The 26032-nt window shown below is 35.1% G+C and overlaps 2 protein-coding genes, 1 long non-coding RNA gene and 1 pseudogene across 4 annotated transcripts; 2 read left to right on the top strand and 2 right to left on the bottom strand.

The window, feature by feature from the left end:
• The first annotated feature begins 381 nt into the window (after window positions 1-381).
• Window positions 382-2077, top strand: LOC142530171 (ethylene-responsive transcription factor ERF114-like). Of its 2 annotated transcripts, none has more exons than XM_075635969.1 (2): window positions 382-972; window positions 1387-2077. In XM_075635969.1, exons 1-2 carry the CDS (start codon window positions 810-812, stop codon window positions 1914-1916), a joined length of 693 nt encoding a protein of 230 aa, XP_075492084.1. In that variant the 5' UTR covers window positions 382-809; the 3' UTR covers window positions 1917-2077. The 2 variants fall into 2 exon arrangements, with proteins under 2 accessions (XP_075492084.1, XP_075492083.1); XM_075635968.1 differs by having other exon boundaries at window positions 1378-2077.
• Window positions 2078-6954: 4877 nt separating this feature from the next.
• LOC142529481 (mitochondrial import inner membrane translocase subunit PAM16 like 2-like) lies at window positions 6955-8684 on the bottom strand (annotated as a pseudogene).
• A 12866-nt stretch (window positions 8685-21550) lies between these two features.
• On the top strand, window positions 21551-23399 carry LOC142529935 (uncharacterized). Its single transcript, XR_012815992.1, has 2 exons — window positions 21551-21900; window positions 22354-23399. It is a non-coding gene; the product is annotated as an uncharacterized LOC142529935 (long non-coding RNA).
• LOC142529934 (succinate dehydrogenase assembly factor 2, mitochondrial) lies at window positions 23190-25003 on the bottom strand. The gene is made up of 5 exons (XM_075635657.1): window positions 24814-25003; window positions 24625-24729; window positions 24378-24504; window positions 23627-23695; window positions 23190-23549 (listed from the first exon to the last, which is right to left on the bottom strand). The coding sequence occupies exons 1-5, from the start codon at window positions 24903-24905 to the stop codon at window positions 23403-23405; spliced, it is 540 nt and encodes a 179-aa protein (XP_075491772.1). The 5' UTR covers window positions 24906-25003; the 3' UTR covers window positions 23190-23402.
• Between the last annotated feature and the right edge of the window lie 1029 nt (window positions 25004-26032).

Below are 26032 nucleotides of genomic sequence, written 5' to 3'. Positions count from 1 at the left end.
TTGCTTGGTAGAGCGATCGAACCGTGGTGCTTGAGCAGCTGTGCAGTTTAAAAGATTTGAGTTGCACCATTACTAATAGCTATAGCTTTTGGTAAAACGGTAAGCACTCGGTCCTACAATTGGTATCAGAGCCAATGTCACGGGTTCGATTCTCATTTATTGCAAGGAGTGCAATTATTGGGAGGGAGATTGTTGGGTGCAATAATTGTCCTTACTTGGTAGAGCGATCAAATCGTGGTGCTTGAGCAGCTGTGCGATTTAAAAGATTTGAGTTGCACCATTACTACTAGCTATAGTTTTTGGTAAAGCGGTAAGCGCTTGGTCCTACATATATATATATATATATATATATATATATATAGACACACACACACACACGATGTTTAAAATACATTTAGCCAAACCAATGAACCTTTTGTTCATTTTATGGAAACTGTTCCCATCAACCAACCAAAGGGTCTCTCAAGGAAAGTAGATGATGTTGGTGAATAAATAAAACCACATAGAAAATATGAATGCCTATAACAAACCCTTGAAAATAGTCTCATTTATTCCAACCTTAACTCCTTTGGCCTCCTTATTCACGTCTTATCTCTTCCATTGGCCATATCCTAAGTTTCATTTATTGCTATACCTCCACCAAGAGAACAAACCTCTTCAAACAAGTGAAGATCAAAGGCAAAACAGTGGATTCCAGAAATGGGAAGAGGCCCTTTTCATCCGATGAATCGAAGGCGAAAGAGGAGGATATTGATCGTAATGAAGATGAATCTGAATTCCCCGTATATTCGGCTCGATCCCAACACGACATGTCTGTTATAGTCTCCGTACTGTCCCAAGTTCTCGGATCCACCGGAGAGAACCAAGCTTCATCGGACTCCGTTGGTAGTAAATCAGCAGCGGTGTCGGCCAATCCTCAGTCAACTGCATCAGCAGTGCGGCAAAATCAGTCCCAAATCATTGAAGGACAAGGTATACATATATATATATATATATATATATGTGTGTGTGTGTTTAATTAGTGTGTGTTCCTCAAGAAGAAAACCTATTTCTTGCTTTCTATATTATATATTTGGTTGGATCTTATTTTAGTTTCAATAATGGAGAATTTGTGTGTGTATGGTGTCAAGAATTTCTTATGTTTTTAGGGTTATTTTGACTCACTATCTGAGTCCAATTTCCTTTCTATTTCAATCTGTTTTCTTTTAATTTAAGCTAAGTGTCTAAAAAAATACAATCATTCATCACTTAACTTAATTTTCAGTCACTTGAAGAGAATCTTCCCAAACTTAGGAAATGTCTCTTTTATTTCTATGTGCAACTATAAGGTCTGTTCTTAGAAAGTTTGTCTAGTTTGGTGACTTTCGTCTTTACAAGAAATTCCAGGCCAAAGGAGAAGACACTACAGAGGAGTCCGGCAGCGGCCATGGGGCAAATGGGCAGCCGAAATACGCGATCCTCAGAAAGCAGCCCGAGTCTGGCTCGGAACCTTCGACACAGCGGAGGCTGCAGCTATTGCATACGACAACGCGGCTCTAAGATTCAAAGGAAACAAAGCCATACTCAATTTCCCCGAAAGGGTTCAAGCCAAATCCGAATTCGGATACGTTACGTCCGATGATCAACCTAACAACTATCTGAATGCTCATCACTATGCACAAGTCATGCAAGGAAACTATGTACCCTCATCAGAAGTTTATAACAATATTAATGGAGGATCATTTGTTCATCAGAGTTCATCAAATTTTACGGAACCGGTATTATCTTCAATGGTAGCTCCTGATGATCATCAGCAGCAGCTACTGCAAGAAGAGGATCTTATGAGGTTAGGATTGAGCTTTGGAACTTCTTCTTCAAGTTTGAGTTCTCTCCAAAACAAGGGAGAATATTTGACAGAAAAGAAATCAAGAAAGTAGATTAAAGCTGCTTTCAGTGTGCATGTATAATTTCTTGAAATTAATGTTGAACTTAAGGTTATACGAAGACATTATTCGTAGACATGTAATTTGAAATATATTTTTCTTAAATATATTTCAAAACCTATTATATTCTAAATAAAATCAGATGAATTTTTTTTTTCGATCTTCTTTAGTCATGTTAATGATTTGCATCCAGTTCAATCACATTATAACTAGAAATTAATAACAAAAAGCAATTATAAATAATAACTTAATGTGTAATTATTTATATTTTATTTAGATATACACACAAGTAGAATTGAAAAAATAAATTTCCAAAAGTGTAAATAAATTCGAAGCCAAAGGAATAAGATTTATAATTTTTTTAGGCTTAATTTTATATGTGGGTTAGCGTAGCCAGTTGCAGATATGAATATTATTTAGTAATTTAGCGTTACAAGAAAACTATATTATTGTACTAGTTATAATTACTAAACCTTTAAAAGTAATTGGTGATCAATATGCTAGTTAATTTAGGACTAATTTTTTTATTTTTTGTGTTAAGGTTGCATGTAGAGGGACCAATATTGTTTGGCCACTCTATATGTAGCATATATTTTATTCTTGAGAAATTTTATATATGTAATTATTTTTCATGCACTTAGGTAGTCTACTAGGATGCTAACAAATATGGTTCGTTTGATGTGGTGACATAAAATATGGATATATAATGATGCTGCAAGAAATAAATATCCATGGAGGGACAAAGAATTTTTTGGAAAATCTAGTAACATGAAATTTGGTTATATATAGAGTAGGTCTCTTGTGAGACGGTCTCGCGAATCTTTATCTGTGAGACGGATCAATCCTACCGATATTCACAATAAAAGTAATATTGTTAGCATAAAAAGTAATACTTTTTACGGATGACCCAAATAAGAGATCTGTCGCACAAAATACGACATGTGAGACCGTCTCACACAAGTTTTTGTTTGTTATATATATTTATGATGTTTCCATAAATGGCCTTAAAATAGAGAAACTATTTAAACTCAATAAATTAATATATGAAAGGTCGAAGATGATTATAAGTACCTCATAAACGATTAAGTATGTATTATATATATCTGAAGTAACATTCTTCCAATATTTTAATATAAGATGTTCGATTTTCATACACCTGACTTCACGTATTTTTATTTTGAATTCAGGTGATCAATCAAGGATAATGTATTATTAAAACAGTGAGATTGTTACTTCGAATGTAGCATAAACATACCCGAGAAACATATTTTCATGAAGAAAGCGTGGTTTACTTCCCTGAGAAGCAAAATGCAGTTGCCGTCCTCTGAATTTGTCATTTCCAAAGTTTGAAAAATATGGGAGTAAAAAGTCTACGAGAAATGCAGGTTTTGAAGAGTGAGATTTTGCTGCAAATGGCCGATTTCTTGTTCTTTCTATTTATAAAGTATTGATGCAAATGTGAAAGTCCAAGAAAACAGAAACCAAGTTTGGTCATCCAATTCGGCTACCAATCTTTTATTAATGCAGACAAATTAAAAATCAGACATGTTCTATGAATTATGTTAACTAAAACACGGGTTCGTTTCATTATCTCAATTTAAAGTTATTAATACAAATTAATCTACGTATGCCTATATTTTGAAAAAAGATAAAAATTTGTGTAAGACGTTCTCACGGGTAGTATTTTGTGAGGCGGATATCTTATTTGAGTCATCCATGAAAAGTATTACTTTTTATGTTAAGAGTATTACTTTTTATTGTCTCACACATAAAGATTCGTGAGACCGTCTCACTACTCGAGAAAAAAATATACTTTTGTCATTAACTTGCATGTTTTACGTTTTTTATCGTGTTAGTAAATTTACAATCTTCGTTCATTGATTTACATTTTTTCGATTTTAATCTTTTTATGATACATGTATTGATGACATATTATCAGAAAATGTTGACGTGACAATGGATTGACATTGCGGATGTATTCGACTCCGCTGTAGGATTCCGATTAAAAAGGACTGAAGATGGAAAAAATGTTAGTTAGTGCATCAAAACTGTGAATTAGCTTATAACACGATCGAAAATGAAAAACTATGTAAGCATAAAATTATATTTTAAAATAGCAACGGATTCATCATTATAAAAATGTAAAATTCCTCTTCATGTTTGATGTTACATTTAACGGACTTTAGCTTGTTAGGGTGACTTCAACGTACCTAGCTATCTAAAATGTGAACACTCTGAAAATACCTTGAAAATTAAATAAAGAATGTGAAACGTATAAATAGGTAAAGTCAAAAACTTGTGTGAGACGGTCTCACGGATCATATTTCGTGATACGGATATTTTATTTGGGTCATTCATGAAAAAATATTACTTGTTATGCTAAGAGTGTCATTTTTTATTGTAAATATCGGTAAGGTTGACCCGTCTCACAGATAAAGATTCGTGAGACCGTCTCACAGATAAAGATTCGTGAGACCGTCTCACAAGAGATCTACTCATAGATAAATATCAGAAATTAAAAAATGACTTTATTTCCTATGTACATATGCATGCTATAGATTTAAAAGAAAGGGATGGGAAAGACGAGACTCCGAACTATTTTATTCATATCTATAACTCATACACAAGCTATTTATTTTTCTCTCTGTCGCTTCACATTACCTCTCTTCCTATCTTCTCTTCTCTCATCTATTTCTACCACTCTCTCAAATTTTCAAAGTGTATCTCTATATATATTTTCATCTTTCCTTTTCAAATTTTTCGTTTTTTGGCTGATTGTTCATTTAATAATTTTTTATTTTAATATCAAAGGAAATTTTGAATTCTAGAATTGATTTTGTGATTTTTAATTTATGATTTATACAAATTAATGTAATATTCAATAATAATAAAAGATGATTCAAAAAATTTTGCTTAATTCTTAATAATTGAATAGTCTCGTAACAACCATGATTTTTTAAATTCATTTTAGTATTTTCAATTAATATGTAAGCTATGATATTTTTATACAAAATTTTATTCTCACAATACTAAATAATATTATTTTCACATGTATATTATCAATTTAAAAACAAGGTTACATGTTAATCAATTGATGTATTTTAAAAAATTTACAAACATGCATACAAACCCACATATATACACATGTAAGGATTAAATGATTTAACTTTTAAATAAGTAAATTTATTTATTAATATAAATATTGAAAATAATTTCAAACTGAATATGTTATATATGTCAATTAATTATTGGTTCAAAGAAATTAATAAAAAAATAATATATTATAATTAAGTACAAAATTTATAAAATTCTATAAAAAAAGTCTACAAATGTCTATAAAAATCTTGCAAAAAAGTCTACATAAATCCATATAAATCTGTGAAATTCTGTAAAAGTCAATAAAAATCTATCAAATCCATAAAAGTCTATCATTTTAAAAAGTCATTAAAAATCATCAAAACTCTGAATTGAATACACCCCACTAAGTTTTAAAAATTCATCCAAATCTTTGGGTTGAACCAAATAAAATTTTTTACAATTTATAGTTGTACCTTAAGCTTTAATGTTTATATGTTAATGAATTCCATGGTGTTATTAAAAATCCATAGAAAATTTGAATACCTATAGATTTTTATAGATTTTTTAAAAGTCAATGTTGAATATCACTTTACTTTCTAAGACTCTGTGAAAGTCTATTTTGAATATCACTAGACTTTTATAGAGTATGTAAAAGTCTTAATTGAATACAGCTAGACTTTTAAAATCTACAAAAGTAATTAAAAGTCAATAAATCTCCAATATTGAATACACCCCCCTAAATTTGTTTATCTCGGTTTATGAGATTTGATAAGATTGTATAGATAAATAATATTGAGATTATTAGAATATTTTACTTGAGATGGTCTATTTAAAGTAATTCTTATCATGTCATATTTGAAATGGAAATTCACAATTAGAATCTAAAGAAAAAAATTGAGACGGTCTCACGAATTTTTATCTGTGAGACCCTATCGATATTCACAATAAACAGTAATACTCTTAGCATAAAAAGTAATACTTTTAACATAAAAAGTAATATTTTTTCATGGATGACCCAAATAACCGATATTCACAATAAAAAGTAATATTCTTAGCATAAATAGTAATATTTTTTCATGGATGACCCAAATAAGATATATGTCTCATAAAATACGACCTTTGAGATCGTTTTACACAAGTTTTTACATCTATTATTTAGGAGACATATGTGATGTTTTAATTTCCTTTAAAATTCAATTCTCATTTTACGCTTTGACTGATTCTTGAGTTTGCCCGTTTGGTTTATTGTTGTCGAAGAAAATAAGAAAACATGTACATCAAACGTGTTGATTTTTCACTTATTAGTTATGAGTCAAATTTCGGCGCCGCCGAGTCCACCGGACTTCCTCCGATAAAAGTTGCCGCTTCACACTCTAGTCAAATTTCCCGGCGACCAATAAACTCCACTTTGTACTTCCCATCTCATTTTGTTTTACACGTACGTACGCATCATTAATTGTGGGCTTGCACCGACTGATTTGTGAAAAATTTAGTAGACGTAAATATCCAAAAATAATAATAATAGGCTATTACATTCTTCATTTTCTAAAAATCAAACACATCTCAATACTAAGTTATAAAAACTCAGACACGTTTATCTCTTTTGGTAGGGGTTCTATGCCTGATTTCTATAAACATTGAGCCTAAAATATGATTAATTTTAGATAGAGTTATCAAAACAGATCAATTGTGAAACCTGACAACTCATCAATTTTTAGTTATATTTGGCGTGTTGAGACGAGTCCATCATTCTCTGCGGTCCGTCATTTGGACATGTCAATAAATTGCCAACCCAACCGACTTATTTCCGCGCTTACCATGCATATGATCGACTTTTTGTTTGTGGACAAATTGAACATCTCAAAATTAGAACATACAAGGGCCATTTATTCTTTTGTATATTTTACTCAAAAAAAAAAGAGAACGAATGCTTATATGAAATGGGTATCTTACATAATTTAATACGCAAGATGATTTCTCATAGACTAATAAGGATAACCAAAATACCAGATCTGGTTTCTGTCGAAGCCATTCATTACCTCATCAAATACCAGAATCAGGCAGCGGCAGCAGCCACCGCCAACAGAGTCATAGGCCAGAAAGACTATCAAAAGACCAGAATGTGCCTTATGCTTTCGTTTGGTGAACCGTTTCCAGAAGCTCTTTCACTCTATGTACCAGTGATTGGAAGTAAAAGCTACCGTTCTTGGCATTCCGCTCAAACAAGTCATCATATCTGTGGAAACCAGACGTGGAAATTAAAGTTAATTGTGTTGTCCAAAGAAAATAAAAAAAAGATGTATTATACTATAATTTCTTGACCAAGTTATAATAAGATCAAAAAGAAAGGGAGAAGTATATCTTCAAAATCTCTTCCCATGATGAATGCTCCGTGACACCAAGAATTTGCCTCGCCTCTGCCTCAGGTCATCATTTTCCTAAAACTTCTCTGTACTGCTTCTTGAGCAACTCCATTCTTTGAGGCATCTGTAGCGAGTTAGGATAGCATCGTGTAATAGATATATGGACAAGGCAAACATAAATTTTAATCAATTCATAAACTTACTGAGCATGAGTTAATTAGTAATTCAAACATGGAAGGAAAAGGCATGTAGCATCTCCAAAAGAATTGTAATCTGAGTCTACTGGCATGATCTCTTCAGACAACTTTCAACTAGTTTGATCACTGATCTGTTACCCTCGGCTACAAGTAGGTGGGGCGTGAAAATTGCTTTTTAGACCCCACAGAGCATGGTTTCCATTTAAACAATTTCAAAACACGATTCAGCATATGATAGCAAATGGTACACATAGACTTCTCAAACAAACTTGCTCCAAAATTCATTCCATGTTTAACCTCGGAAGGAGGCTAAAATGACGTATCTGTACTACACCACTTATCAGACTTTTCCCCTGAAAGTAACTCCTAACTATGGGCTCTCATCAAGTGCCACTACTAGACTATTTGACCAAGGCTCAGCCTAGCTTACCACATGCCAGTTCATGCATATGAAAATGCTGTAAATAGATTAAGATAGCGAAGGAAAACTTACTTGTGAGTGCCTGACAATATGCTTGAAATATGATCTAGCCAATTCCGGAGCTTATCATGATCAAGTTTGCGAGAAGCCTTGCAGCTTACCAAAAAAGACGAGAAACATAAGTCGGGGGTTGATCTGGAGATGCTCCATTTATTTTAATTTCTGTCATGAGGGAGGATGTTCCAATAACTCAGGATTCGGTGCTTGAAATTTTGTTCGGTATTGATACTCTTCCTTTTTTTAGGTACTCTCACATTACCCAGATTTTTCCAAAAACTCACTTGTGGAGTAATCCAGACACTAGATATGGATGCACTAACGAGCACACATATGCCAAGGCAAAGCACAAGTTGTTTTTACTTCCATGGAAGCATTTATTTCTTTTGGAGGATTTCCTGCAACAAATATGTTTAAACGGTAACTTTCCTATTTGAAAAGACTCGATTACCATATTTTTACTTTCATAAACGTTCCGTATTCATTTTTACCCAAGATTTGGGGTAATTTTCAATCAAGTACCAAGGTATTGTGGCAAATGGAGAAAGAATAGCTCAAAAACTAACTTCAAGCTACAGATTGAAGCTTTACTGGAATTTGCAAGTTTTCCAATATGGTTCTTCGGGGGGAAATAAGAGCATACCATAGTTCGAGAGGATAGATTAAACCTCTAATCTTGAGAACAGTCAAATAAAGAGACTCCAAGTTGGGATAAGCTACAACAAAGAAGGAACAATCAGTAGAATTATGAAATTTGAAATAATAATATGAAAATAAAGTACAAAAACTGGACATCGAGATTTACGTGAAAACCTCTAAAAATTATTATGGTAAAAACCACGGATAAAATGAAAAAAATTACACTATAATATTTATGGCTTACAACCCACTCACTGTGTTTTCAAATATAACACATACTCTCTTTGTGAAGACCCAAAGAAATAGCTACACAATTAGCTACACAAAGCCATGAATTAAAACTCATTCAAACAATACAGCCTTTGGCATAGAGGGGGATGACCTAAAGTCCCCATTCAAATCATGCAACATTTGGCATAGAGAGGGAAGACCTAAAGTCACCATGAATTAAAACTCATTCAAACCATGCAACTTTTGGCATTGAGGGGGAAGGCCTAAAGTCATATTGGTGCCTATAAATAGTGGCAAAGGAATGAATGAAAATTACACCAAAACAACATCAAAAGTTCTCTCCAAAAGTTGCAATTTTCGAGTATCAAATATTCTGCACAATTTCAGAAGGTTTTGATCATAGTTTTACACGTCCAAATCCGATCTCTACCGTTCAGAATACACTTACACGTGTTTTGAGCAACATATCCAAAATTCAGATCGATCCAACGGTTTCAATTAGGCGTAAACATTTTTGCAAAGTGACTGGTCGGTGTCAAACTACAACTTGTTCATTTCAAGATTTTGGAACAATCTTTCAAGTAAGTGGGTTTTTGCTATACTCTTATGTACAATTACATTTCATAAGTGTACTACTTGATATATATATCGACATACTTGTTCTTTGTAAGTATGTCCACATTTGCTTAAAAAATACGTTATGTATGTTTCTTGAAATTCGATCGGCGTGATATATTCGTTCCTATTTGTTATGAACATTCTTGAACAATTTGTTGTTGGATATTAGTTATAATATTTGAAAGCATGTTTGAAATATTTGAAATGCACTGTAATGATTCGAATTAAAAATGACAATGAAATTCCGATATTTGATATGTTTTGTTTAAGGCCCTGGTGTGGTGGGATACAATAACCGTTCTTTTGGCCTCGCCCCTTAGAGGAGTAACATATAGGGGACTGATCAGTAAACCATGAAAAGGATATGATTTTCGGTGCTATGTTTGTATTTTGTTCGTATTCGATTCAAAATGCTTATGATTGAAATTATGATAACGTATTCGTATAATTATCACCTTGATATTTATTATGCCCGATCGGCCCCCATTTACTGAGTATTTCCCAAGTACTCACCCCTTACATTACCACCCCAGATAAGAACGAGGAACAAATCGAAGATAAAGAACAAGAATACTTTTGGGGATGGTGATCCGATTCAAGACCAGTCTTATTATTCTATCTTTAAGTTAGATTATCGTATTTTACGCTTCCGCATTTCGTTTCAATCGTATTGTAAAGACGATTATTGATTTATGTAATAGACTGGACTTTTGGTTATTTGATGTATTATGTGGCTTGTTGTTATATGATTTAAATTGTTAAACAACGCCGATGACACGTCTCGATTTCGAGGCGTGACATTTAAGTGGTATCAGAGCCGCCAGGTTCATAATCCGGCTGGGAGTTTGATAGACAAATTTGGCGAAGTCAAATTTTGGCTAAAGCCCATGCTTTCCCATCCAAATCATTCTGATATATCACAATCATCTTCGTTTGTTTAAATCTTCGAATTTAAGCTGTCACCATAATTGGATGGCTTATACTTTCGCATAGATTCTTGAAACTCAATCTTGTAAACTGCTTTCAATCTGTGCGAAATTACCCCTTCTTTCCACTTTTGGAAAATCTTCGATCCAAATACCTTGCTTATTTGATAATGAAATTTTGATCCCTTTTTCATTCGATATGTATTGGAAATGGCCACCCCTTGTACTCATGCTCAAGCCACCCTTCGCATGCGTCAACTTACCATTGAAAACCAAGCATGAGAAATTGAAACCCTAAAGTCTTAACTCGCTAGAGGAAAACAAGAGAAACAAGAACTCTTGGAGATTAGGAACCTACTTCAAATTGATGTACAATGTCTCACCCATCATTTTAATTGAGTAGAGAGCCAGCTCGTCCTAACCCGACGTAACATATCTTATGTGGTATGACTAGTTTCCCCTAACCGAAAGTTGATAGTAAGTATAGAAACTGAGAAGGATCTTGCTAACCACTCTCGTCATCAACAAGAAGATCTTGCTAGCAAACAAGAACATTATATCGCCAAGCTTCATGGCGCTATGGATAGACTGCAAGAACAAAATAACCATATACACCTTGTCGTGGAAAACGTGAAAGAAGAAGAAGAAGAACCTATGGATGTAGTGGAAAAAGAGCAGTGATGATGGAGAGATGATAAGATAGGCTAGACTGGTATTATGGTTATATGATACGAAAAGAAAGAAGTGTAACATTTCTTTGGTAACGTACAAAGATAAGTTGAATTATATTGGGAATATACCTATCAGATATAAGTTGACTCATATTTTTGGGAACACACCTATCTGATATAAGTTGACTTATATTTTTGGGAATTTATCTATCGAATATAAGCTTCTGACTTAAGATGAAATGTTTGACTTCGGGGATAATAAATTATTTATGAAAATATGAAATAAGAATCATATAAGCTTTGATATTCAGATGTAGAAGTTAATTTTTGTGTCAATAATTAACGGTATGTACATTAAATTTGGGATGCTAAGTGCTAAATTTAAATATGTAGGATTTTGTAATATCTTATGAACGTAAGGAATAATATCTAGTGAGAAATTTATATTATTTTTAGGTCATTTTCTTATGAAAATAAAGTAAGATATTGATGGGACATTGAGGAAGCGTATCATACTCTTCTTATAGTACAAAACAAAAGACATTCAACGAAACTTGTTCGTGTTAAAGCATGCTAGGTTCATAGTCTTGATTAAAGGAGGATTTAGTAAAAGAAGAATTATTTGAGGAATTAGTTTCTTCTGTGCAAGGTTGAAAGAAATTTTAACTAGGTTATAATTATTGGGACTTAAGTCAATAGGCTGATAAGGAGTTATGTTCTAAGATTCTATATTGGTTTTAAGTTTTGAGATAGTAATCGTTATAATTTTAAGATAGAATAAAATAAGTATGGATACGCATATATTCAGTGCCGATGTTATTCAGTGTACTATGGGAATTGATTGATTGGAAAAGAATCATGCAATGGTAGATTGTTGGGGTAAAAATGCCAAACTCCAATCCAAGATTAAATAGTATTTCATGTCAAGGATAAGGAACAAAATAAAAATCCTTCATTTCTGCTTCTCAGACCTAGAAAGTCATGGAGTATGGCGAAGAAGTCTAACTAACAATGATCAGTGAGGTAAATGACAAAGTTACTCTGAAGATAGAGGATATTCCAGTTATTCAGGAATTTCCGGACGTCTTCCATGAAGAATTGCCTGGCACGATTCCTGACCGTGAAGTGAAGTATGAGATCAACTTGATCCCTGGGGTTACACCAATCTCAAAAGCATCATACAGAATGGATCCAACATAGTTAAATGAACTAAAAGATCAACTCCAAGAGTTGTTGGATAAAAAGCAGATCCGGCCCAGTGCATCTCCGTGGGGAGCCCATGTACTATTTTTGAAAAAGAAAGACGGGAGCATGAGATTATGTATCGACTATAGAGAGTTGAACAAGATTACAAATAAGAATATACCTTCTCTCGAGGATAGATCACCTTTTCGACCAATTGAAAGGAGCCAAGGTCTTTTCAAAATTCGATCTGAGGTCAGAATACCATCAACTGAAGGTCAAAGCAGAAGATATTCCTAAAACAGCCTTCAGGACGAGATACGGCCATTACGAGTTTACGGTAATGTCGTTTGGACTGACCAATGCCCCAGCAGCATTCGTGGATCTCATAAATAGAATCTTCAAACCATAACTCGATAGGTTCGTGGTCGTATTCATAGACGACATGCTAGTGTACTCACCAAGTAAGGAGGATCATGACAAACATCTTCGAAAAAGAACTTAAGAAATATGATTTTTGACTAACAAATGTCGCCTTCTTTGGACACATAATCTCTGAAATAGGTGTCTCAGTGGACCCCAAGAAAGTAGAGGCAATTGTGGACTGACCTCGACCAAAATCAGTAACTGAGATTCGAAGCTTTTGGTGTTTAGCTGGATATTATAGGAAATTCGTTGAATGATTTTCTTCAATAGCCATACCGCTCACCAAACTCACACAGAAAAACTCTAGATTCATTTGGAGCGAAGAATGAGAGAAGAGTTTTCATATTCTTAAAATAAAACTTGCATCTACACCATTGCTAGTACTTCCCGAAGATGACAAGAACTTCACCATATATAGTGATGAATCAAAAGGAGGATTAGGGTGTGTACTTATGAAGAAAGGTCAGGTAATTGCCTACGCATCAAGGCAATTAAAACCTTATGAGTAAAATTACCCAACTCATTATCTTGATTTAGCAGCCATCGTATTTGCACTAAAAATATGAAAACATTATCTATATGGTGCTAAATGCGAGATATTCACCGATCATCGAAGCCTCAAGTATTTATTCACTCAAAAAGAATTAAACATGAGGCAGAGATGGTTGATTGAACTTTTGAAGGATTATGATCTAACAATCAACTACCATTCAAGTAAAGCCAACAAGGTAGAAGATGCCTTGAGCCGAAGAGACATAGGAAAAGTAAATTTATCGGCTCTTTCAGCTCAACCATGCCTTCAAGAAACCTTCAAGTTGAAGCAAAATCACGATCCTTTCATAACAAAAATTAAGGAGCAACTTCAAGAAGGAAAAGCTCAAGAATTCCAAACTGATGAGAAAGTCGTCATGTGGATGAAAGGACGTTTGTGTGTACCAGACCTCGATGAGATAAGACGAGAAGTAATGTCTGAGGCACACAAGTCAAAGTTCTCAAATCACCATGGGAGCACCAAAATGTATCGAGACTTGAAACAGAGTTACTGGTGGAATGAAATGAAGAAGGACGTAGCTGACTTTGTCGCTAAATGCCAAATTTGTCAACAGGTCAAAGCCAAACAGCAACGACCCGAAGGACTCCTACAATCGCTAGAGATCCCAACATGGAAGTGGGGGCACATTCCATGGACTTTGTGGTAGTATTACCAAAGTCAAGACAAAACCATGATGGGATCTGGATTATCATCGATCGACTGACCAAATCGGCACACTTTTTACCGGTGCGAATAAACTACAACATAGATAAATTAGCCACCTTGTACATGGACAACATAGTAAGATTACACGGAGTTTCAGCAAGTCTACTATCTGATAGGGATCCAAGGTTTGTGTCTCGATTCTGGAATAGTTTCCAAGAAGCCATGGGAACCAATGTCACCCTGAGCACGGCCTATCACCCGCAAACAGATGGTCAAACCAAAAGAACAATTCAAACCTTAGAGGACATGTTGAGGGCGTGTGCTCTAGATTTCAAAGGAAATTGGAATGAGCATCTACCTCTAATAGAGTTCGCCTACAATAACAGCTACCACAATAGCATAGAGATGGCCCCTTATGAAGCGCTCTATGGAAGAAAATGTATATTCCCTTGTCTTGGGACGAAATAGGGGAGAAATCCATTACCGGGCAAATAGTGCATATCACGATTGAGAAGGTAGCTATCATTAGGGAGAAACTCAAAGCAGCACAGGATCGACAGAAAAGCTGGGCTGACCTGAAAAGAAGGCCTGTGGAATTTGAAGTGGGTGAAAAAGCATATGTGAAAATGTCACCCATGAAAGCTGTAATCTGATTCAATAAGGCTGGAAAATTGAATCCCAGATATGTTGGACCTTTTGAAATTCTTGAGAAAGTGGGAAAACTTGCTTACAGATTAGCACTTCCACCCGATATGTCAATAATCCACAATGTTTTCCACGTTTCGCAGCTAAGAAAATATATTTCCGATCAAAGTCATATTCTGGAGGCTGGACCACTTCTGGTTGAGGTAAATCTAAATGAAGAACTGAAGTACGAGAAAGTTCCAATCCGAATTATGGATAACAAAGATCAAGTACTGAGGCGACAAACTATTCCATATGTCAAAATACAATTGTCCAATCATACCGAAAAAAAAGCCACTTGGGAGTTGGAAGAAAAGATACGAGAACAATATCCTTATCTCTTTGAGGATCGTGTATAGCCAAGTTACGAGAACGAAACTCCTCATAAGGTGGGAAGGATGTGAAGTCATATTGGTGCCTATAAATAGTGGCAAAGGAATGAATGAAAATCACACCAAAACAACATCAAAAGTTCTCTCCAAAAGTTGTAATTTTTGAGTATCAAATATTCTGCACAATTTCAGAAGGTTTTGTTCATAGTTTTACATGTCCAAATCCGATCTCTACCGTTCAGAATACACCAACACGTGTTTTGAGCAACATATCCAAAATTTAGATCGATCCAACGGTTCAATTAGGCGTAAACATTTTTTCAAAGTGACTGGTCGGTGTCAAACTACAACTTGTTCATTCCAAGATTTTGGAACAATCTTTCAAGTAAGTGGGTTTTTGCTATACTCTTATGTACACTTACATTTCATAAGTGTACTACTTGATATATATATCGACATACTTGTTCTTTGTAAGTATGTTCACATTTGCTTAAAAAATAAGTTATGTATGTTTTTTGAAATTCGATCGACGTAATATATTCGTTCCTATTTGTTATGAACATTCTTGAACAATTTGTTGTTGGATATTAGTTATAATATTTGAAAGCATGTTTGAAATATTTGAAATGCACTGTAATGATTCGAATTAGAAATGGCAAGGAAATTCCGATATTTGATATGTTTTGTTTAAGGCCCTGATGTGGTGGGATACAATAACCGTTCTTTTGGCCTCGCCCCTTAGAGGAGTAACATATAGGGGACTGATCAGTAAACCATGAAAAGGATATGATTTTCAGTGCCATGTTTGTATCTTGTTCGTATTCAATTCAACATGCTTATGATTGAAATTATGATAACGTATTCGTATAATTATCACCTTGATATTTATTATGCCCGATCGGCCCCCATTTACTGAGTATTTCCCAAGTACTCACCCCTTACATTACCACCCCAGATAAGAACGAGGAACAAATCGAAGATAAAGAACAAGAATACTTTTGGGGATGGTGATCCGATTCAAGACCAGTCTTATTATTCTATCTTTAAGTTAGATTATCATATTTTACGCTTCCGCATTTCGTTTCAATCGCATTGTAAAGACGATTATTGATTTATGTAATAGACTGGCTTATGGTTATTTGATGTATTACGTGGCTTGTTGTTATACGATTTAAATTATTAAACAACGCTAATGACACGTATTTATTTCGGGGCGTGACACTCTTGATATAGGAGAACAAAACACCTCACAGATGTTATAGAACTAAGCATTCAAATGTTATAAGATGAGAGAAAACTCGAAGAATGGATGATTTCATAATGAGGAGAAAGATCTCTATTTATAGAGTCCCTTGTCTGTGTGAAGACGTGCCCGTCTTCTATCCGAAACTTCCGCTGCATAGCCAACCACCACTTTGTCAGCTCATTTATTGCAATTTGCTGACCCTATCATTAATTTGCCGACATTTCTCCCACTTGGAGATTTGATTGAGAATCAAACATATTTCCACATTGTAGATGTCATAACTGTCTGCAGTTTTAAAACCCAGCTTACTACTCCCTCTGCAAGTGTAAAAACATAACCAGTAGTAGATTTTCTCTTATCAGGATCACCTGCATAATCCGAATCGACATAGTCCCTGAGTGTAAAATCCAATCCTCGATAACATAATGCAGCATTTGAGGTACCTTTAATGTATCTAAGGATCCTCTTAACAGTAATTCAATGCTCTCGTCCAGGATTCGCCATATACCGACTAATTGCTCTCACTGCTTGAGCAATGTCCGGTCTGGCGAACATCAAACTTCCCACTGCTAATGAATATGGTACTCGAGACATCTCTATCCTCTCTGCTTCACTGTTAGGACACATCTCGGAGGATAAATTGAAATTGACATGAAAAGAGGTCGAAATTGGCTTTATTATCTTGTATGTTGAAGCATTGAAAGACTTTATTCAAGTAATTTTCCTAGGAAAGCCAAAGCTTTTTGTTACTTCTGTCTCGATCAACTTGCATCCCTATAATCTTGTTTGCTGGTCCCAAGTCCTTCATATCAAATTATCTTGCCAACTATGCCTTCAATCCTTGGACATGTTCTTTGTTGGGGCCTGCTACCAACATGTCGTCCACATACAACAACAAAATAATATAATCATCATCAAACCTCTTGAAATACGTACAAGGGTCTGCACAAAGTCTGTTGTATCCAAGGCTCATGATATAGGAATCAAATCTCTTGTACCAACACCTCTGCGCCTGTTTGAGACCGTACAGAGATTTGTTCAACCTTAAAATCAAGTTCTCTTTGTCTTTTTCCACAAAACCTTATGACTGAAGCATACAGATTTCTTCTTCAAGATCTCCATGAAGAAATGCAGTTTTCACATCTAGTTGTTCTATATGTAGGTCAAACACCACACACAATACCAACACTACTCTGACTGTTGTAAGGCGAACCACAGGAGAAATATCTCATTGAAGTCAATGCCTTCTTTCTGAGCATACCCTTTTACCACCAATCTAGCACGATACCGCTCCACTTGGTTATTGTCATCACGCTTGATCTTATAGAATCATCTATTACCAATGGTTTTCCACCCTCGTGGTAGCATAACAAGATCCCAAGTTTTATTCTTGTCTAATACCTCATACTCTTCTCGCATTGCTATCATCCACTAAGATACATCCGAGCTTTGAGTAGCCTCATAAAAACTCGATGACCCATCGTCCTTTGATAATAGACAATATGCAATAATGCTTTTAGTGACATAATCTGAAAGCCAACCTGGTGGTCTTCTGTCTCTAGTTGACTACCTCACATTGGAAACCTCAAACTCAACATGTTCTTATTCTTCGTGCTCTGGTACTGCTTCACAAGAAATTTGACATTCGTCCGTCTTATTTTCCACCTGAAATATAATAGTTTCTGAATTCATTGTGCCTTTGTCTCCCCCTTTTAGTTTATCTTCCTCGAAGATAACATCTCTGCTGATGACAATCTTGTGGACAGTATGATCCAACTAGCGAAACCCCTTAACTCCATCAGCATAACCCAAGAAGTTCCATTTTCTGGATTTCGAATCCAACTTCGATCTTTCTTGCTCATTGTACAGAACGTACACATGACTTCAAAATGTATGCAAATGAGAATAATACGACGGCTTCCTGGTCCACATCTCCATCAGAGTCTTTAGATCGATCGCCGCTGAAAGAGAACGATTGATAATATAACAAGCGATTTTGTCTGCTTCCCAAAATGACTTGTCTAGATCCACAGTCTTCAACATAGCTCTTGTTCTGTCCAACAAGGTCATGTTCATCCGCTCCGCCACTCCATTCTGTTGAAGTGTGTAAGCCGTCGTGAATTGTCTTTTGATACACTCATGTTGTAAAATGCATCAAACTCGTCACTGGTATATTCTCCTCAATTGTCAGTCCTCAAACACTTGATTTTCTTTTCTGAATCAAGTTCAGCCCGCGCTTTGAATTCTTTGAAGATATGGAAAACATCTGATTTTTTCTTTATTGGATACACCCAACATCTCCTAGAGAAATCATCAATGAACGAGACAAGTATCTCGCTCCTCCTAGGGATACAACCGATGCTTGCCAAACATTCGAATGAATCAGCTCCAACATGCTTTTGCTTCTGGCAGTAGAAGTGTCAAACTTTAATCTGTGTTGTTTACTGGTTACACAATGCTCACGAAAGGGTAATGACACTTTTGTAAGTCCTGGCAGCAGCTTCCGTTCTGAGAGCGTTTTCAACCCTCTTTTTGACATATGTTCAAGCTTTCTATGCCATAACACTGTTAATTTTTCTCCTGAACCAATTGATGCAACAACAATTTCCGTCTCTTTGTGTGTTCTCCCAAAAGTACATACAGATTTGCAGCAATTTTTTTCGCCTTCATAACCACAAGTGCGCCTTTCAAAATTTCCATGATCTCGTTCTCGATACGGGTTTTACACCTGATATCATCCAATTGTCCCAAGGACAAAAGATTTTTCGTCAGTCCCTTCACATATCGTACCTCATGTATGGTGCGAATGGTGCTATCAAACATTTCTATTTTAATAGTACCGACCTCAACGATTTCCAAGGCATGATCATTTCTCATGAATACAGATCCTTCTGAGACTGGTGCATAATGATCAAACCATTCTCTCTGAGACGTCATGTGTCACGTCGCACCTGAATACATAATTCATATGTCATAAAATTTGTGTCTGCTTTCTGTAAATGTTGTTGCTTTGCTGAATAATATTTCACCACTGCCTAAAGTACCGGCCACGTTTTCTTAAAAACTCTTCTCGATATCCGTACATTATTTCTTGAAGTGCCTTTTACTGCCACATTTAAAGCGGTAAATATTTTTTTCTTACTTCTCGACTTTGATCTACCTCGTCTTTGGCTCTCACTGGAGTCACGGTCCATAAATCTTCATCTTATCATCGGTAAATCTTATGTCTGCTTCGAAGTTACCAACCTACCTTCCTTATTCTTGCGCCAACTTTCTTCTCCAAGAACCGCAGTTAAGACATCGTCGAATTTTAGAAGGCCCGTAAGAATATTGTTGATTATGTTGATGATAAGTTGATCATATGAATCTGGTAGACTTTGACGTAGAAGCTATGAACGTTCATTTTCCTATATTTTATGGCCCAGATAAGTGAGTTGGGCAAATAGAGTATTTAATATGTTGATATGATCGGTCATCGATGAGAATTCCGTCATCCGAAGAATATAAAGTAGAAAATCTTGTTGTGTAGTGACTTGACCTCGTACATCTTTGTCAGAGTATCTCATATAACTTTTGTTGTTTTTATCTCAGATATACTTGACAATACTTCTTCTTCTATAGCCAAGTGTAAATTGGTAACAGCATTATCATTTATCTCATTTTACTTCCCATTGTCTATAATTTCCGCTGGTCTATTTCAATAGCCGTCAAACAATTATCCTTCCTTAAAACTATTTGTATCTTTATTTTTCACAGCATAATTGCTTTCATCGAACTTTGTTATCAATATGCATGGCTGGGCTTATCAATCAATGCATGGGTGTAGTGCTCAAGTAGTGTTGAATCCATCCGCTTCGCCCCTCTTCCCTCCCTTTCACCGACTTTAATGAATAATTTTTGACAGCTTTTTATGATATTCTGTGTTAAATTATAATTTTTAATGTTTGGGCATCTCCAGAAGCTTATAATAGCTCCAATCAAGAAAGAACTCGGTCTTGCCTTTAAAGGTAATCAAAAAATGGTGGTTGAAGCCTTAGAGGTATCCTTCTGTGCACATTACTGGAAACTTTTTTTATATATATATTTTCCTCTAAGGTAACATGAAGTTAATAATTTCATCCTGTCAAGACTCAATGCCTTGGGAGTTTTTAGATATGTATTATCTTTAGAGTTTTGATTCGATATTTCATGTACCATTGGTAACATGGTTTGATATTCAAGAAGAGAACAAAGATATGAAATTACAAAAAAAAAAAAAATTTCATTCCTTGCTCGGGTTAGCTTTTTCTAACCAAGACTTGAGCTTGAGTCCCAAAAAAGAAAAAGAAAATATTGAGTTCAAGTTCGATTAAATAGTGAATTTCAGGCTCAAATTGACTGCACATCAAGTTATTCAAGCACGACGAGCTCAATTTTTTATCGTAGATTGTGCTTAAGGCCTTGGCATGAAAATAAAAATTATGTCTAGTCATTCTAATTTTTTTTTTAAAAAAGTATGTAATTTATTAAAGAATTAAGTTGAAAGTAGTGATTTTAATAATACAGAAAAATATGTATTAGTAACTTGGGCTCAAATAGATCGAAGAGTACTAGAGGTTGAGCATCTAGTCGTCGAGCTAATTGTGCTTGATCAATACCAATCTTGAGATTAGCTTGCTCATACCTATAGTCTCGAGGAAACAAATTTGGAATTGAATTGTGTTCATTCGTAACATCCGACCATATTTTTTTCCAGATCCGTGATTTATATTCTTTGCAACCTGTAAACAGGCAATGAGTGAGAAGGAAGCTATGCTAATTAACGACGGTTTTAAGAACTGTCGTTATAATTAGCGACAGTTTCTCAAAAAAACGCACAAATTGTCTATAAATTTGGGCATTTCCATTCATTTTATCGTACATCTTCATCTATATATATAATATATTTCTCTCTCTTAAACAATTTTGTTATTTACTTATTATCGGAATATTTAATTGTTTCATACATTATTTATAAATTTGAAAATCATTAATTTACATGAGTTGACTAGATTATTTAAATATTTGTATAAATAATTTTTATTTAAAGAAATTATAAAACAACATTTTTTTTATATAAAAACGAAATAATTAGCGACGGAATATGAAAACAATCATCACTGACGGTTTTTCTTTGACCCGTCGCTAATTTAGCGACAGTTGTTCTCTCACCATCGCTAATTTAGCGGCGGTTAATTCCGTCACTATTTAGCGACAAGTTTTGAAAAACTGTCGCAATATTTAGCGACGATGACTTTAGCGACGTTGCGGAAAACCGTCGCTAGTGTCATTAGCGACGGTTTATCCGTCGCGAAAAAAAAAAATTTGTAGTGGTAGTCCAAGGGAGAAGCAGAGTTTCAAGTCTGTACTCTTGACAAAGTTGTGACAAGTAAAAGTAATATGGTGTCAATTGAGAAGAAGAAGATAAAGGAACATCAAAGGGTGTTCACACCATCTGTGATTGAACCATCATTTGGTATTGGAAGGATAATATATTGTCTCTACGAACATTCATTCTACATCTGATCTAGCAGAGATGGCGATGAACAAATGAATGTCTTCCGTTTCCCTCTCCAATCAAATGCGCAGTTTTTCCATTGGTTCAAAAGCAACAGTACGAGGATGTTGCCAAGAAAGTTGCCAAGTCCTTAACTTCAGCAGGGATCTCGTACTATAAGATCGATATAACAGGTTTGCACCTTTAAAATGTTATTCGTCATAAAGACGCTAATGTTTTTATAATCCAGTGAATGGTCTGATGCCAACAGACGAGCCTATTATGTTTACTTATTCTCCTATGCTTTTACTGTCCTATCCGGCGGTAATTTGCCTCAAATCAGTTCTAATTCCTAGCCCTTGTAACTAGTATATGAAAAATTGCTTTACATCTAGCCAAATCATGCAGTTCTTCGATGCTGTAGTCCAAAATTTTCGTCCTCTATAAATTATTTTCTTCTGCTTGAATCTCTCGATGCCATTGGATCTTTTTCACTGTTTAGCTTTTAACATTCATGGCTGGTTCTTTTATGATTTGCATTTTTTGGGGAGCTCAGGGTTGGCACTCTTGTACGACAATTTGTAATTTAATTAAGTTTATGGGTTAACATATAAATACGAACTGTTAATGCATGAGAACATATGCAGGCAATTCAGTTGGGAAGAGATACGCGAGAACCGATGAACTTGGAGTTCCCTTTGCGATTACAGTAGATTCGACAACTTCAGTGACGGTTCGCGAAAGGGATAGCAAAGAGCAGATTCGGGTGAATGTGGGTGAGGTAGCATTTGTGGTTAAGGAAGTGACTGATGGTGTGAGCACGTGGGCCGATGTACTATGGAAATACCCGACCCATTCGTCTTGACTCTTCACCTCAAGTTGCTGAATTTGAGATTGTCTCACATGTAATTGGGAGCAGTGATGGTTTAGGGAAAGCAAATTCACCACCAACCGTACCAGCACCATCTACTGCTATAATTCCTCTCTTTTCCAAGTGTTCAGGACTTCTTTTGAAACACGGTGATAAACAGATATCTATACTACACCAAAAAGATTTTTCGACTACGATTTATTTGTATTTATGTTACGGTTTTGAATACATGAATGTTCCAAGTTTTTTTCCTGAAGAATCATGGATTTTGAGAAACGCTATTCCTACACTATTAAATACATGAAGGATTGTGTTTAATGAATATCAGCGAATTCAGACGAGATGTCAAAGTTTTCTTCTTACACAAAAAGATCGTCTCACTTTCATATTATAATCTAGTGATCAATTCAACATCTTCGGATTACGCATCACAAGATATTCTGAACATCATGAAAATTGGTATGGGATCTAGTGCACTGTATACCAGGACTGAGGGCACGCATAAATAAGGGCAATCGAGGCGGGAATAGAGCCGGACACAATACACTGGAAAATTTTGAAGAAGATAGACAAATCAATTCGCGCAAAGATTTGTAGAAGATGAACCTGAAATGTCTATTCCACGCAGAAGAGATTTTATATATTATGTAACACTGTCACGCTTATCAAGTTCCGAGTACCATGAATGGCCATCCCAAAGCACACAGCCTCGTCGTCATATGTGCCTTATTCCAGTACTAACTTAATATACAGTTATACACACAGTTCTTAGAATCAATAATCTTTTAAGTGCTACAAAGAAGGGGGCCTTCAGCTTAAGCACGGTTATTGATTTCCAGTAATGGGGGCGTCTTGACCTTTCTTGAAGTCATCCCAACCTCTAGTCCAGGGCTGCCCAGGTGCCGCTCGAGTTTCAGGAGCAGCATGGTTGTTTAGATTGTTCATTACCTTTTCTCTCAAAGCCACGAAAACCTAAACAAGAATCGCTTACAACGGGATAACAGCAAAAAATATAAGGAAAAAAATGTAAACTGTGTCCAACAGCTTACAGGATTAACGTTTACAGTCTCTGGGGGTTTCTCCTGGTCCGTCAACCATTTCCAAAGATCTGGATTTTCCTGCGGTTACAGACAGTATCGGTAGTTTAAGCAAGGCCTCTTAACCAGGGTAAATAGAAAACTAACTCAACAATATTAAACATAAAGACAATTTCATCATAATACACATTCGAATTGCTATCAAAGATATCAAAGCAATACAAAATTTGCTCAGCAGCACGGGGTATATTTTGGTTATTGTAAGCTTTTTAAAGACGATTTGGTGCTTTGTCTTTTGATTGCTTTGTTAGTTTACATGTAATTAAAACTTAGAGGTAGCTATTTTCGATTATATTTATAAATTGGGATCTTGGCAGTCAGATGGGCAGACGGAGAGTAGAATCGGTAATTTTTATGGGCCGTGGAAATTTGCAAGAATAATGGTTGAGCTGAATTCTCATGCTCTTCTTTGGCTCACATTCTTATGTTTGTGTTTTGTTATTGTAGTGATGATTACGGGTGTTCCTGCCTCATTGTTTCATTTACTGGGATCTGCAGTTTAAATGGATTAACCGGCCCGTTGTGACATCAAGAATCCAAGAAACAAATCAAACATTGTTAGCATCTATCTGCACAATCAATTGATAGGAGCATGTTTTTTCAGTAAGCATGCTACAATTCACACTTGATTAAAGCTCATAACTTCACTGTATGCAAAACATATTAACAGTTCTGAACAAAGAACTACAAAAATCATATTTACCAGGTCAAGAACATTAACGAGGTGCTTAATTCCACTCTCATCCATAAAGTAGATGTGATCCTCCACCCATTTTCCCAAAATCAGATCAAGCTCCAGAAACCCCCTTTGCTTGCTCCTATACAACAAGCTACAGTTTTTTTCCACAGAAAATGAATTACCCATCATAATTACAAGGAAAGACGGGAAAAAAAGAACAGATTTTCAAGAAAAGGAAAAAATCGACGCCTCGGATTTACTGATCCCGAACCTGTTGAACAAGCGCCTTTTGCTTTCTTCACTGGAGAGGTCAATATCGATAGACTTTTCGGTGCCATTTGAAGAGTAGAAACGCGAAAAGGGACCCAATACAGGTCTACAGAAACGGCGAAGATATTGTGAGAACAGATATTGCCTGGAATTGGAGAAAACTTCGGATGAAACAGAGATGAAAATTAACCTGTAAATCGCGTGGGATGTAGGGTTGGAAGCTGGATTGGAGCTGAGAATTCGAGGGATTGTGGAGAGGAAAGCTCTTCTGAAACTCGCCATTGTTTAAGAGGAAATGCAGCTTAACCTGCAAAATGTTGGACACTGTACAATCTAGAATGAATTAATACGTTCGTTTGTGACCTTTGGGCCTCTTGACTCATGAAAATATCGATTCATTTAAGGCCATCCACAGTAACAATGGTATTTCCATCAAATATTCGTGGGTCTCGTACTCCACATCATCAATCAAATATTTCATTACTCAAATATCCCATATTTCACAGTCAAATATCACACCAATTAAATATTTATGAGTCTCACTGTTACTTTAATTAATATTTTATTTTCATTTAAATAAAATCATTTCATCACTTTAATTTATTCATTTACTATTTGGTATTATATTTTTATTCAAATATAAAATTAAGAAGTTTATAATGCTTATTTTTAAATGACAAATTTGTAAAAATTAGCCGACCGGAGTAGTCAAATACACCATTCGTTACAAACCACGCGTATAGTCAAATATGTTGGGTAACGTTCAAAAACTCAACGTTCAAAATATTCAAAGGTTTGGAAAATAGTGAAAGTTGTGCACAATTCATATCATATATATATTTAATTATTTATATCATAAGTTAAATATAATTAAAAACTATTAAAAAACAAAGTAAATTTCACGCTGCAGGTTTCTCTCACACGCGCGTGTCTCAAGCCAGCGTGAGTTTCACGCTGGCTTGATTAAATTAAAAAAAATGTAATACAATTTGTAACCGGGTATTTGAATACCACAAATATACAGCATCCACAATGGTGGATATTTGGATAGCCAAAATATTTTGATGACATGGCTACCCAAATATTCACCATTGTGGATGCTCTAAGTTCAAGTTCAAAATACTCGAAAGTTTTTTAACGTAATTTTAATATTTAAATTTTGTATTTATATAAAAATAAATAAATTTATATATATTATATGTTAATAATAATAATAATAGCAATAATATATAATTATTTGACTAGAGCTAATCGAACAACAAACAATGGTCAAAACGAAGTAGAAGACAAGAATAATACGAGCTGACACATGGAAAAACAAAACTGAAGCTCTACTAACATTTCGCCTCCCATTCAATCTTCCTAACTGGGAACTCACATTAACAGTAATTAAATTTGTTTTTCTCTAC

This window comes from Primulina tabacum, chromosome 16, assembly GCF_025594145.1.
Source record: "Primulina tabacum isolate GXHZ01 chromosome 16, ASM2559414v2, whole genome shotgun sequence".
NCBI classification, from domain to species: Eukaryota; Viridiplantae; Streptophyta; class Magnoliopsida; order Lamiales; family Gesneriaceae; genus Primulina; species Primulina tabacum.
The sequence above is the reverse complement of the archived record's forward strand: the minus strand, read 5'-3'. Positions and strand labels throughout refer to the sequence as shown.